At 46.5% G+C, this 15,617-nt stretch overlaps 1 protein-coding gene across 1 annotated transcript in view; it reads left to right on the top strand.

Annotated features, from left to right (window-relative positions):
* The window catches only part of Tusp (WD40 superfamily protein Tusp), a 209,080-nt gene that overhangs the window by 182,849 nt on the left and 10,614 nt on the right, over positions 1–15,617 (top strand). Inside the window, 6 exon segments of the mRNA XM_075697579.1 lie at positions 1,242–1,352; positions 6,023–6,171; positions 7,473–7,697; positions 10,088–10,412; positions 11,790–11,908; positions 14,210–14,621. Coding sequence (XP_075553694.1) covers positions 1,242–1,352; positions 6,023–6,171; positions 7,473–7,697; positions 10,088–10,412; positions 11,790–11,908; positions 14,210–14,621 — 1,341 coding nt within the window.

The following is a 15,617-nucleotide window of genomic DNA, read 5'->3' as shown; positions in this document are numbered from 1 at the left end:
CAGGCGGTAAATTGAAATATCGCCTCCAGATATCGCTAGAATTTCACTTTCTTTCTCAAACGCGACAAATTTCATCAAGGTAAGCCCAGTGGATATATCAGAAAATCGTTTCTGCGTTTTACATTTGTTTGAATAGGTGGCATCAGAGTTGCGCCGGAACTCTGGCCCAACGTTCAATTTATATATTACGTGAATTTGTTACGTTGTTTACAAAGATTTTTCAGAAGTCCTATTGACATATTAGTGGTCAATTTGAAAGTCACCTATAATACGTATCGTATAGAACGTATAGTCACGTATCGATATGGTCCACATTAGATGCACTATTCGATGCAATTTGAGGAATTGTGATAGCTTTTCTCATTGTTGATTAGAAAGCTCTAAACTTTAGAGTTTGTTTTTCTGAAAATTTGCTGTTTTCAACGATTCTTATAACCAAATTAACGGCCTAAAGAAAACAATTCGCTACCAACTCTCACTAGATAATAACTTTTTCTTTTAAATGCAACAATCCACATCAAAGTTCGTACAGTGGTTGCCGAGAAAAACGATTTCTCCTTTTCCATATATTCAGACCGGAGCCCGCGACTTAAAGCAAGTTTTGATGAACGCGCTACTCATGCATCTTTTTGACATTTGATATGGTGCGGCGTGGCATGTAGATCACTTTAGCAGCTAGGAAACTAATATATATTATTGATCGATGAATAAGATCGCTAACATTTGAGGTGAAAGTTTCCGAACAGCGCTGGCACCTAAATTTTCAGCACTGAAGAAAGAAGTTATTGCTTCATAACCGTTCGCCAAGTAATAAACGCGTCACTCACGAGTGTTGAACTGCCTTATTTTTCTCTGCATGTCTTTTTTTTATGTGCTTGCACGAGCTGAATGCAATCCAACCCATAATTCCATCTTCCAGCCTATACTGTACGACAAGACCAGACGAGGAATGGGCTCATCTTCGAGCTAAAGACATTGATACGCTGGGCAGTGCTCATTACATCGTGCACATTCATTTGGCGGTATATATATATATATATATATATATATATATATATATATATATATATATATATATATATATATATATATATATATATATATATATATATATATATATATATATATATATATATATATATATATATATATATATATATATATATACCAGCGATGGTGCGAAATGGGCACTAACCGCAACAGCTTTGTCTTCGTCCCTTTCTTTCTCACACATCATGCAGCCCCCGAATCCAAGATATCCGTCCTGGCCGTTTGCTTCAGCAACGGAGCCATTCATGTCATGAAGAATTACGACGACATCTCGCCTACCATCATCAACACCGGTCTGAAAGGTATTGCTATTGAATAGACATTCTGCGAATAGGAGCTATCTCGGCTGCGCTTCGCTACTCATCAACGCCTCTCACTGCCATAATAAATGCAGTTACGTTTTCAAAATTCTTCTTATCTCTTTCCGTATGCTTCCATATGAATTCTTCGTCTTCCGCTTCAATAATTCCCACCGTTTCACCAGCAAATATTTAATAGACTGCAGAGCGCGTCTTTAAAGTCGCTTATTTGGTTGCTCTCTGCCAGTTAACTGACTTAATATGTAACACCTAGTGTGTTGCGTCGACACTGGTGCTTCACCTCTATGTTGAAACGGTTGGATATCATACAGCCTTACTTTAACACGTCTATAAGCCTTAGAGATGCCTAAGTGCCATCTGTATATATACAGGTCTTATATCGGGATGCATTGTTCTATTACGAAGGGTACTGGCTCGATTGGATAGATAATTGGGCTACGTGGCATTTCATTATCGGGAAACTAGAGTTGTGAGTGAGTGGTTGTTCGTGTCATCTTGTTCGTTTGGCATCATTCCTGCACTCTAGCTTTACACTAACAGAGATGGGTGCGCTTACTCACACTACTTTGTGGCTTCACAAGCCTGGTTAGCTGGGACTAGCATTTTCTGCAGCGTGGGCGGTGTTTGCACGCGGACATGTTCGACTGTCGGTTGCACCAGTTGGGTATTGTGCAAGTGTGACTGTAGGCCGACGAATTATAACAGTCCAGTGTTCATGTCCGCACTCAGCCTGATGTCATATGACTCGCCTTGCTAGCTAGGCCTTGGGACTCGGACACGCGTAACTAGTGGACGCAAAGAACGCACACAGACGAAGTGAAACTCATTTTGTCCTGCGGGGATTTTCACTGCTCTCTGTAAGGGTGAAGCATGTATGCTGAATTAGGTCATGGGTATTTCTTTTAATTCAGTCCACTGGTGACGCACTGTGTACGTGCCTCTGAGGCTAATGTATCATAACAACTTGCACACGCCCGCTCAGCAGGAATGCTTGTGGGCGTGCGCCCAACGCTTATGCAAGCAGTGAAAGGCATAATTGTACCTCGCTCCGATGCCCACCCGATGGGGCGCAGCGTGACGGTGCGTCCCTGTGTTGGGACCGCCTGGTTCCTTTCCCGCATTGCATCCCTGATGACTGCAGGTGTCACGCGCATCTTCAGGACGAACTTATAATAAAATGTGAAGTCAGTGCAGTTCCCTGCAAGGCCTGGACGCCCGAAATGAGTGTTCGCTAGCTAGAGCTCTTAATAAATAGTTACAACGAAATAAACTTTGTAAAGGCCTCTTTCGCTGCCCTGCGCGGTTTTCAAGAACAGGAGAAGATGCTTGCGCAAACTTCGTGACACAGCTGAGGCGCGGGATTCTAGCGATCGTGCTGAAGTAAATCAACGCAATTGGCCGCGTCTGACGTTAAGTGAAGGTGCTCCACGTAGCACACGCATACAGACGCTGTCTGCTAACTGGAGAAATTTGTATTTCTTGTCAACAAGAAATAGTTGTTGAATCGAAACAGGTACGAATTTGTCATGCGTTGAGGTAGATAAGATCTACGTGCGGTGTTTGTGAATGTACCAGTCAGGGTCATCATTAAACTGCGCCACTGCGTCATTGTTCTGAGGTCACCACCAAAATTTATGCCACGTAATGGCGTAGCATCACAATGCTTACACCCTCAAAAGTCATTTGCAGCGAAGTAAAGCTACTTTGACGAGCATGATAACCAGCTTACAAAGTGGATGGAGTTCAACGTAGCTTGAACCTAGTTATTCGAGCGGAAGCTCTGTTAAGCATGGTTAGACACGGTTCTTCAGTGTTTCTTCCCGGCACTGTTGTTCTCCCCAACGTGATGTAACGTGTGCGCACATTCACGCTACGTCGGACTATATTTAGCCCTTCAAATCCTCGCCTAGTCACGAGGTACACAGCAGCGCGGCTCGAGCGAGCGCAGCTGCGACGCTTCTCCGCAGAAAATCACAAGACGTGACGTCACACCTTTACACTTACGTGCCGGCGGCTGAAGGTCAAATGCTCGCCGAGATTGACCTTGGAAGCTGTACCTCGACGAGTAGAGCTTTCGCTCTAAAACGAGCTATTCACTGTGAATCACCGTTTTCTAGAAATCCGCTAACTTCCTGCTGCGTTCTGGCTTCACCGCAGTAAGAATTAAGTTGCAAAAGAGCACGCTTTACAGGTTACCTATAAATATTTTTAGCAGTTGAGAAAAGCTGATCGAAACGCACACTAACCAACCATGTAAATAATATTTTTCACCAAACACCTGAAGTAGCATGCCAGGCGGACAGATAGGTAAACATTTCCAGCGTTCGTTAAAGACAGCATCTCTCTCTCTCACACACACACGCATGCGCATAGCGGTAAGGAAGTTCAGAAACACCGCAATATGTTCGCTCATCATTTTAAACAGTATTAAGTGGTCACTTCATTTGTTGCACAAGGATCGTATCTCTGTAATTTAACGTGCTTGAAATGATGAAAGGAACGTGCCACTGATGCAAATTACCGGTCCTGTCACTGAAGTACTGCAGGGTTCGCTTGAAAGTGCGACGTTCTGTTCGTTTGTGTGCGCCGCTGCTGCTTTCTTTTTTTTTTTTTTTTTGTGCGTGAATCTGTTGTCAAGTGAAGCCGACACTTCCGAAACGGTGTTGCTAGTTTCTTAGAATTCCGACAAAGGACGGATTGTATTATTTTTTCGAGGCCTGCATTACTCGCGCCAGCGTATTTACCGCTCCTGCAGGTAGTTAAAACGCAGCAGCGAAGAAAGCAGCATATCTCAAAGAATTTTTACAGCACTAACCTTAATCGCGTTTCTTTTTTCCTTATTGATTGGGGTTCCCTTGCGTATTTAAAATCTTATTTGGTATGGCTTTCTCAAGTGTAGGGTGCATTCTCCAAGTACTTCTTTCTTGCTTGCAGGAAGTGCTCTTTTGTAAGCTTAGTTTTAATGCGGCGAAGCCACCTCACTATCAGAACTTTAAGGAATGGAAATTCCGTGTTAGCATAATTGTAAAGCCGCATATGTGTACCAGAATAAACTGCCCGACCTCATAGCATGCCGGCGCGCCCGTCTCAGACTTCGCCGCGTCAAGCGACAAGGCAGAAAAACGGAAACTTAGTGCTATGAAAAAAAAGGGGGGGGGGGGGGGAATTAACAGAACTATACAACAAATTCACAGAAGATATCATGAAAACGGGTTCATTTGCCTTTTCGCAGCGGTATGATGATAGTACTATGGAGAAATAGCTTTGTCTAAATGAAGTCAAATTTAAGTGCCATAATTACATTGAATGAGAGGATCCTCGTAACGCTGGGCCGTCATGACTTTAACTTTACTGGAAGTTCGGGGACCAGTTCCCTCGTGCTTGTCCACGCCTGCGGTCATTGGTTGTAACCACAGCTTGGGGCGAGCGACAATCAGCGGCAACGTCTGACGTGCAGCCCATGCCACATTCCTTTCCTGTGAAAGCGACAGGAGAAGGAGCAGGTGAAGTCTTCCTTGAGCGAAGCTCTAAATTGAGTCTGTTTGGAAACATTCTCGGGATTCCCGTGAATAGAAGCTAATACGACTTCACTTTCTCAACCCAATTTCGAAGAACTCCTCTCTCCTAACAATGCGGGAAAGTGTAAAAGCAGGTTAATGCTTTGGAACAACCGCGCATGCGTTTTCCCTTTTTTCTCTCATTCTTAGGCGCGTGCCTAGATTATGTATGTTTATTACATCTAGTAGTTCAGCAGAGAAAGGCTTCTCAGGCCGGTATGTGTGAATTGTTGTAAACAATCTGCACCTTGTAACTTATACGGTCATCTTATTGAAATGCTCAGTGCCGTTTGGAGGCAGTGTTAAGTCAGGGTGAAAGACTGGGTGTCTTGAAGCTCAGAACTTGAAATAGCTGGTGCAGTATGCTCTTCTAACACACTGTTACGCTGTCAACGGCTAGTTTAGGAAAAATCGGACGCCATTGTATTGTTCCTTATTGCAATTTTAAGCGGCGCGAAATGGCGTGGATAAATGCACACGTACACACAAAACCGGCGCTGTACTGCCAACTGAATTTTTTATTCGCTCCTATTTATGTTTTTACTCATACAGAACTTTGTATGTGTTCGCGCTCTTTGACTGTGTTCACTGTTCATCTGTATTCTTCGAATTTAGTTTTGTTTGTGATGCGACATGGAGCAGACGATACCGCCTAAAGGTGCCAATCTTTCCTATAGTATTTATGAAAGGTGCCACTCGGATATAGACAAAAAGAAATATATAAGCTTTCTGATGGTGTAAACTTTCCAGGTTGCACTTAAGCATCAGACGCGGGGAGCTGAATCAAAAGAAATCGCAGAAAAGCTTTATATAAATCAATAAAAAATACAATACAAAGATGTTAGGTTAATAGAACCGTACAAATGTTTATGCACTGTTCAAAAGCAAAAACAAAATAACGCGACAATGGCACAGCTTATGATGGTAGAGGACAGACGAACACATATCTTTGGATTATTGGTGAGGAAAAATATGGCGTGCCTTCACTTGCCACGCAAAAACAGTGTATCGGTTCTTTTAAATGGGACGAAATCTTATTTATTTATTTTTTGTTTATTTTGGTACAAAAAAGTATTTTCGTGCTTTATTCGGCAGACATCAAAGTGGAGTGGTCTAACAGCGGCGAAGTGCTTGCTGTAGCCGGCGTCGATTCAGAGTCTACCGACGGAGACTGCCGGAACCGCATCCACTTCTACACGGACGCAGGGCTGCTTCGTTTTGTAGCTGCCATACCATACACACAGGTACGGTAACAGTAGCGCAAGCTATATGGTGATAATCTATGCATTGTCCTCTATACAAGTATTTGATACGTGTTAGTAAGTAAGCGAATAACATATTTTTACGTTGTTGAAGCTGTAATAAATTCACTACAAGAAACGCAGCGATTAGAATGAATGCATCGGCATGTGCGGCCTCTATGCTTTCTCCATTTCGAACGTAAAAACACTGTGTATCAAAGACGAAGTCGACAAAATAGATGACAACGCCGCACTGCTTGACAGTGCTTGTAGCCTTATCGTTGGATGTATGGTATATGACCGATTGAATAACTGTATTTAAGAAAGAGCAGTACCTTGACCTCACCGTCATGCTTGGCTCCATAGATGGGACGGTAGCGCCTCCTCTGGAGTGAAGCAGTAACATCGCTTCAATGGTCATGGTATCCGAGATCGGTTGCGTGCTGCAGACGTCGCGTGCCTCCCGACTTCGGAAGCCATGCAATGATTTCGATGTGTTTAGTGGACAATGTCACTCCACTTTACTGTATTTCATGGAACGTTGAAGATGCTGAGCTACAAAACGTTTTCTAGCAGTGGTTGAGGTACAGTGATAACTGCAGTCGAAGGATGGCACTGTCGGAATCTCACCGCATCTCGAAATGGTTATCGGTCAAACGGAATTAGAGCCTATCAGTTAAAGACAGTTGCTAAACTCTATGCATATACGTTTACGTTAAAGCCGTGTAACGTTCTGTTCTTTTCTTCTAATCGCCTTCGTTTGTACCACGACACGCGCAGAGAATTATATTCGTAGTTACGAAAACGGCACTTTCTAGTTTGTCTTGCAGTTAAGAGAGCCACTACTTCCGCTAATAGTGGGGCACATCCTCAGCAAAGGTCGTATGAATAAATTTTCGCTCCCTTACAGTTACTTATGCAACGGCCTATTTACTATTCACTTTCATAATTGTAAAGCTAGCTTTCCTGCGGAGTAATTTGGCAACCTCGTGACAGCGTAGTCATTTTCGCAAACAGCGTCGTGTGCAAGCACAATTTGCTTGTATTATGAAATGTAAAATGTAGACTTGGATCTCGTGATAAAACCATGCGCAAGATCCAAGCACCAGCACGTGCAACTAGCACTTTTAGTCTTCGTTCGAACAATGAATGGTGCCGCCAACAGTTTCGCGAATGTGGTGTGCAAAGAAGCGACCTTCCAGATTAGGAAAATGGTTGTGTTCAATTCAACGAAAAGAAAGAAAAATAAATAAATGCGCGAAATAAGGCGCATTAATGCCTACTCGCCGCTTCCGTGCTCGCAGAGCCCAGTGACGGCCCTGACGTGGGGTCACAACGACAAGAGGCTATTTGTGGCCACGGGCAGCGTGATCCACATTGGCTGGGTGACGCGGCGGATGGCCTCGCTGCAGCTGCTGTCCCGGTTAACGCTGCACCGGGCACTCAGGGACGAGGCGGCTGTGCACACGCTCCCTTTGCCGCGACGGTTGCGAGCCCTGGTTGCCAACCTCTTCGGGCAGACCGTCAAGGTGGGTCACGTGGTACACTACGCGGCCACAGTCCCTGAAGCTCGGCTGCATCTTAAAAAAAACGCATGGAAATACTCGGCGAAAGTATTATAGTTCATTGCGCAGAGCCTGCTTGGCGCATGTCCATTCTTCCCGACCGATTGATACAGGTGAATGAATGAATTATCTAATTATTGAAGTATTTGTTAATGAACTATTTCGTTAGGTTGTAAGGCTTGTGAATGGGCTAGTTCATTTCGCATGTAATAGTCAAGGTTGCGCTCCGCAGTTAGCTAGGAAAAAGAGTGAGGAAAGGGTGACAGTTTGACCCCGAGGCATTTTTTTTTTCTTCTTCTAGTAATCTCTATAATGCAACCTTCACTATTGTTGATTGAGTTAAGCGTTCCAGACCCGCATTTATGATGTGAGCGACACGGTTACAGTTTGAAGTTCCGGGATGGTTAGCATAATTACCACAGCCTGATGCTGCTTATTTCACCTGCTAAAACTATATACAGGAGCGCAACATAAGATCAAGACGAGGACAGTAATGTATGTGCGGTGCTTTCCTATCCATGCAAGTGCAGCGAGTGCCGCAAGGAAGAAGTTTACCTGCAAAAGCGTTCGTCTCTGTCCAAAGGGCTATTGCTTCATGAATGTATTAAATAAGCAATTAAAGATAACACCAAGTATGGTGTTTTTAGTAAATCAGATTTCTTCAGTTACAGAACTGCCACTACTAATGGAGCAAGCCATCTTGCTAAGCGAGAAAAGACACAAATACGAAAGACCGGTGGCTACAACACTCTTATGTTCACGCACTACTTTACCTGGACGTCAGTATTTTTGACAGGCTGTATTGGGGTTTGCTTAATTAATCGTCGGTAAAGAACGACTACATTGCATTAAGAAATACAGACTCGACCTAGCAGGTTTCGAAAAGTTTTGCTTTAACAGAAGTATCTAAAATACGAGAAAATTATTTGAAATCTGCACTGACGTACCAGCACGGATGCTTTGAACTTAGTGCTCATACTGAAAAAAAAATATTGCAACAAAACTTGTTTCATTTATATGTTAGTAGTAAACCTCCGGTCTCCAGATGAGTTAAACTGGGGTTTTGAAAGAAGGCTTTATAATGCCTAACTTTAATTATTTTGGCTCTTTAGTATCTCTTTAAATCAAACGCGCGGCACTTGCTTTTTCTTTCTTTTTTCTTCTATCTCGCTCTAATAGTTCTGTCTGGTGCCTGCCCGCCGAGTAGCACCTCTCACAAATTCAGTTTCTCATCTCTTAACGGAGTTGGCAGCATGCCGATTAATTTACTGCCTCGACGGATTCTCGATTGATTAATTAGGCAAATATTCGTCTTTCCTTTTTCCAGCGGCTTCTTCCTTCGCTCGCGCTATCATTCCGACCAGATCCCGTTCTCGCCGGCGCAAAAGACCCCGCACTACCATCAGGGCTGCGACCCAGCGCTCGTAACCGCTACGGAAAAATATATGGGAGCCACAAAGGAAGACGACCGTACAACGCACAAAAAAAGGGGGTGGGTGGGTCGGAGAGGGCTTCCTCTCGCGCTTAGCTTGCGGGTTACGAGTCCGGCATCGCAGACGTCGGGTAAAGACGGGTCCCCTACGTACATAGATGCGGATCGTCGTAAAAGGGGATAACTATTCGCCAAATCCTTGCGCAAGCACAGAGAGACTAACAGGCTGTACACTCGCCGCTCCTTCGAGTCTCCGCGTGAGTGAGTGTCTGCGCGCGCGCGGAGCGAGAGAGGGTAAGCGTGAGTGTTTGTCAGCGTGTGTGCCGCGATGGCGGGAAGGGGAGGGCGCCATCAAACAGTCCGGTCTTCTAAGGCCTGCTACGAGGCACAAACGTTAACGATCCATAAAAAGCCATGCTGTACACTTAGCTCTGTACTTGGATGGGAGGGGATGAGGCCGAGTGTACAGGAAACGTACATCGTCGGGCTCGGTCTCCATTACCGAAATGCGCACTTTGCACGCGTGAGGACGAAAGGTTATGGCGGCGGTTCCGCGTGCGTCATCCCTGTGTCAGCGTTCGTGTCTCTGTCTTTCTCGGCGTGGACGCTCAGAGCTATAGGGAAATGTCGGCGAATAATGGCCCCAACAACAGGGTTTAGGCAAGTTTTGTTTAGGCAAAATGTTTATGCAGACGGTCCTTTCCTTTAGTAACGGCAAATGATGGCTGCCACCTAGAAGTGCTGCAAATTCTGGTTTATACAAGGCACGCATACTAAAACCCATCCTTTTTTGTATGACTTAACTTATACGGTTGTGTACCAGACGGTTATAGTTCTAACAGTTTGACACAATTGGTATGCTCGCCTGTGTGAAGTAGCGTGACTGCAATCTTGACAGCTCCCATGGTTTACGCGCGTACAGTGCTACCTACCGGAGGCGCACCAGCTGCGCGAGTTTGTGTCCCGTCCGCACCACGTGCGTCTGCACTGCACCATGGTGCGCCATGACACCGAAGACCTGGTGTCGGGCAGCGCCACTTACACCCTGTTCCTCGAGTACCTGGGCGGCCTGGTGCCGCTACTGAAAGGCAAGCGTGCCTCCAAGCTACGGCCTGAGTTCGTCATCTTCGACCCCGAGCAGCCGGCTGGACAGGCCGGCAATGGTCGCCAGGGGTCGTCCTATGGCCGCAGCTCACCCGGAATAAGTGCCGAGTCGGGCACCGTGTCTACTAATTTGAGGGATGCCAGTGAGTACATTTTTATGTTGTAGGCGCGCAATGTAGACCTATCTTGCGTAGGCACGTCTTACGCTGAGCGATAGCCTTGTAACAGAGTTTAGACAGTGACCAGACGGTTAAAAATGGTCACCGGAAAAAAATAAACAACGGACAGGCCCCAGTATACAAGATAATATGAGTTCGGCAATATATGTATGTCGGCGACGTCCCCTGATATAATTTTGGGCCCTTACCACGTTACGTTACAGTTAGAAGTGCGCAAGTCTTCGTTAACCGGGCGTTTTCTTGACCATCACGGCTGTGACATCATCCTGGCATAATTTGTGCTTACATTTTGAAGAATAGGCTTTTAAAAGTATAATCGCCCCATATATAGCTGTTAGCTTCTCCGCGTTTCAGTTTTATCGTTTGGGCAGTTGGTTTAAGTAGCAGGACGAAATGGCTCGGGGCGCAGTCACATTTCTCATTGCTGCTGTGGTCGCCGTGTTATCTAAGAGGCGTCAACTCAGTACGTTGGTGGGGCATTAGCAAAAGTTCCACAATCTTGATGCGGTTTTATGCGAGGTTTTACTATAACAACAGTGGCAGAACGAACAGTCCAGCGAGCCAAGGGAGGAAAATACCAGCGACGCGATAAACGTTCATGACGTCACATCAAATCGCTGAATGCGAGGCAGCAGTGTCGTTTTATCGCAAGTGGGCAACTTCGCCTGTTCCGCATAAAAAGGTATTATCATGCTCCCTCATTTAGCGATGCCATTAGCTATTCGGAGCTCGCAGCATAACGCTCAGGCTACCAATAACGCCAGCGCGCTTTTGGTTGTTTACAGTGTTGCGTCATTGTGATCGAAGCCCCAATGCCCTACGTTGACAGCGCTGGAGTTCGAAATGATATGGTCGCTGTGCAGTTATGCCCTTGTCATGTTCAATATGCTGCCGTAACCAGTGAAACTAACAGTATATGATTTCTCATGTGTTGCCGATGATGAGAGACCACATAATTTCCCCCGCACTGCGGACGGTAGGAATTCGCGCCGAAGCCCACTGCGTGCCCGCTTAGGCGAACAACCGTCGACTCTTTGTTCAGGTACTACGGACTCTGTCTTTAGCTGCAACGCCTCGCACATGGCAATTGCCTTTCAAAGCTTCTCTTATTAGCCAATCGTGCGAGTTGACAGCACCTAAAGGTTGAAACTGAAGTCCTCGGCAGACAAGGAACGAAGATTTTGAGGCGACCCTTTCCGAACACCGCGATGGCACTTGCTAAGTGTCTACTTACTACACGCTATCAAAGCGGTACACGCAGTGAGGGAACCGACCCTGTGTCATCCGGCGCCTAAGTTTGACAATCAATGGTGTTTCATTTCCCTTTTTTTTTTCTCGCAGCAGTTGCCGCGGCCTTGACGTCCGACAGCGACGCGGACGAAGGCTGCGCCTCGTCTCCGGGCCGTCGCAGGAGGGCGGCGCGCAACGCGGCTGCAGCGGACGCAGCTCTCGCAGGCGACGTACGTGTCTTCGCCTTTGGATCTTGCATAGATTGGATTGTTATTACATAGTAGCGCTGGTCGGAGCCGAAACCTGTTAGTACGCACGCGTATGCATGCGCGACTGCATGCGTACGTGCGCAGATCTCCAAAAAGCACCTGTCAAGGTGGCTTCGCCTGAGTAAGCGTTTTGTTGCAAAGAAGCACGCTTCGCGGTTTTAACCCAGTTCGCAGGCTGTAATACTGCTTGAGGGTTTCGTGTTTCGTGCACCTGGGCTCTTTTCTAACGTGTTGTCAAGAACTCTACATGCACTGCAGGCAATTTACGAGCCACGCCGTTCTCTCGGTGAACACGCAAGCCAGCCCGTCACTCTGTAAATATACGTCGCTCGATTCACGTAGTTCTTTTTTTTTTCTTGCAATGAGAATCGGTGTCTGGTGACTCTGCTGAAGCCAAAAAGCACATTTACGGTTAAGACTCCTACCGAAGCCTTTCACGTGCATAGGTCACGGGACGGTGACGTCGGAACAGAAGTCTAAGCCTTGCAGAGATTCCATGCGCGAGATTGTATTCCTCAGTTTGCGTCGTAAACCACTATTTGAGCGCGCAAGCGTGCCGTCGAGCTGTCGACGTTAGTAATTGTAGCAAAGCGTTCGTTCCCCGCGGAGCTTTCCACATAATCCCGGTAGACAATGCAAACGTAGGGATCACATTCACGCACACAAGAGGCGGACTATATTTCTGCGTTTTGAGCATGCGCCTTTCTCCCCAGCCCGAGCGTTACGCATCCAAAAAACGCTACCATTCAAACCCACAAGACCCTGGTTTTAATCTCGTTGTCACCATGAGAACATATTTTTGTATTTTCAGTGTGGGGTGCTTGCAACACGTGTTGCTCCCAGATGAGTGGGATCTCAATAACAACCAAAAAGTATACCTCACGCATCTCTCGGTGTAAGACTCGCTGCATAATAAAACAGCACGTTTGAGCAGATTTTGGTCGTTGCTATGGTCACGCAGGTCTTTCTCTTTTCACGCGCCTTCATGTCGCTGTAGCGTCGTCCTTTTTAGTTTTACGTTTGTATGCAAAAGTCTAGGTCACGTATGATCCTTAATACGGAAAGGTTTGTCCGTGTAGGCTACCGATTTGTCCGGTGAATATTTTGCAAATCGTGGGTAGCGCTTGTGATGCTGTTGCGCTTGGTGATTCTTCAGAGTATTTGGGTGCTTGTACAATGTGTCAGTATTTTGTTGTATTTCGTTGGTACTTTCTTTTTCTGAAGTTTAGTTCTGCTTGATTAAAATCGCAGCCATTCCACCTCTGTGAAGGTGGGCTACCAGCGGAGCTGTATGAAAGACAAAGCACACCACTGAGTGTAAAAGTTTCCTTATTTTGGGGTTTCTTCCCTTACGTGACTGTGGAATACTCTGCGAACGCGCACAATCGCTACTAATATCGGTTCTTGTTCTACTAATAGATTCTTGTTCCGTGATTTCGACGCAAGAGGTCATGTGTTGGGCCACCACCGTAGCTTCACGGAGCGTTCGCTTGTCAAGGCTGGCTGCGTGACGTAATATTATTGCATGAAACAATGTAATGGGTGGTTTTTTTAGCTTTCCTCTTGCTACTCCAGGTGTCAGCACATGCCTTGCTGGTTTGCTTTGCCTCTTCATTGAGGGCGCGGAAGCTTTTGAAGCACGAACATTGAAGAATGTAAGGGAGGGTAGACATATACAGCTCCGCCGTAAAAAGTGCCCTTAACATAGTAGGCTTTACAGTCGTCTCACCTTCCGAGCTTTTATTGCGATAGCAATTATTCCAATGCTCGAGGAGCGCTCGTGCAGCCACTGTCGTTCTGCCGCGTTATGGACAAGCATGCGCGGCCCGCACGTGAACGTGCGTCCGGCTTTAAAATATACCAAGCCCAGTGGACGCGTCCATGATGCTTCGCTAAATCAGCACTAATTACCGCATCCACGGGGCAGCATTCTAGATGCGGCTGCTGACATGAACGTTGAACACCTGTGCGCACCCCACCGGGTTGCATTTGCTCGTCTCAACAGAACGGATGAAAAATTTAAAGTTAATGCATATAATCCTTTCTTTTGGCGCTGAAGAAAATCGCGGCAGTTTTCCTTCCGCCTCTGCTCGCACACTATCGAGGTTCGGTGCCTGCAACGCCATTGGCGATGCTGCGCCAGCGTTTTGAGCCGCCCTCAGCGACACGCTAACCCTCGCCATCGCCTTCGATGCTTCGCCTTCGAGCAAAACTGCCTTTTCTTTTCGGAATGTTTAAGCAACACCCCTGGCGCTCGCGCAGGGCATCTCGCTGTCGTCCCGCGGCGGCTGCGGCGGTGCTGCGCGCCGCGAGCTCCTGTACACGGACGAGCTGCCGGAGCGCGAGAAGATCGTGGCCGTGACGTCCAACCTCTGGGGCACCAAGTTCAAGGTGCTGGGCCTGGCCCGCTGGCTGCCGGCCACGCTGGGCACGGTCACGTACCGCACCAGCCTGCTGCATCTGCAGCCGCGCCAGATGACGCTCCTCATCAAGGAGCTGCAGGGTCCGCAGCCGCCTGCTGCCGCGGCCGCCGCCGCCTCCTCTTCCTCCTCTTCCTCTTCGCGCTCGCTCGTTCTCCACAATGGCACCACCGTGGCGGCGGCCGGATCGGCGGCGGGCTCTGCGGCGCAGGTGGTCGCTGGCTTCTCGGAGGACGAAGACGACGACATGTGTGGTGCGTGAGGCGGGAAGCGATCCCCGTATTTTTGTCACTGCGAACCTTCGCCAGTCGGCCGTCGTACGTGGGTTCGAGCGATATTTAAACGACTGCGACAACAACGAAAAATTCAGTTCGTCGATCAGCCTGTTGACTTTGTCTTAGAGAAGCTTGTATATCGTCAGCTGGTGCACTAATCGTAGTTTGTTTTCTTCGTTTTTAACCGCAAGTTCGTAAAGTAGTGCCGCATTCTTACTGCACCGGCCGGAAAACGTATGCGCGCCTTCGTATTAACAAGCAATATCTCCCAAGTGCTGGAGTCAGTTCTGGTGTTGCGCTCGCGCTTATGTGTTTATTCCGAACAGCGGTGTGCTTACTGTATATAGTTTTTCATACTTCTCGCCTTACCAATTTACTGCTATATGAATAATTTGTATAAATACTATTACACTTTTCGTTTGCTGTGAAATTGTTTGTTGAGACCATTTTACAATATTGAGGAGTCCTAAGCGCTTACTTCTCTTTTGAACTCGAATAGAGTTGTCACTAATAAAACAAATTCAAGGTCAAACTCAAAACATAGATTAATACCCTTGACTAGTTTCTGCCATGTGTGCGCACCAATTGTCTTAGGGCGCAAAGATAACCTGTTTACGTCCTTTCCTGGGGTGCTGTTCAGAAGGCTGTAAAATTTCGCTTTATTGTGGAAATGTCTACCTTTCGAGCCAATCAGAGATTAATTATATTGAAGTGGTAAGTTGGGTGAGTTGGTATACATTCATAATGGATCCAGAGCAAACAAAACGACGAAGGAGTGAAAGGACAGAGGACGAGCGCTGACTCACAACTAAGTTTACTGAAACGCACATCGGGAATATAAGTGATACAGCGATACGCATGGTCAATCGAGGAACGCACAACCCACACAACTACAATGCAACTACGCATAACTAAAGTACTTTGATCTTAGACTACGTTTTTTAGACGGCCATGTCTGTTGGGAATATTTCCCTC

Source organism: Dermacentor variabilis, chromosome 6, assembly GCF_050947875.1.
Source record: "Dermacentor variabilis isolate Ectoservices chromosome 6, ASM5094787v1, whole genome shotgun sequence".
In the NCBI taxonomy this organism is placed as follows: domain Eukaryota; kingdom Metazoa; phylum Arthropoda; class Arachnida; order Ixodida; family Ixodidae; genus Dermacentor; species Dermacentor variabilis.
The sequence above is the reverse complement of the archived record's forward strand: the minus strand, read 5'-3'. Positions and strand labels throughout refer to the sequence as shown.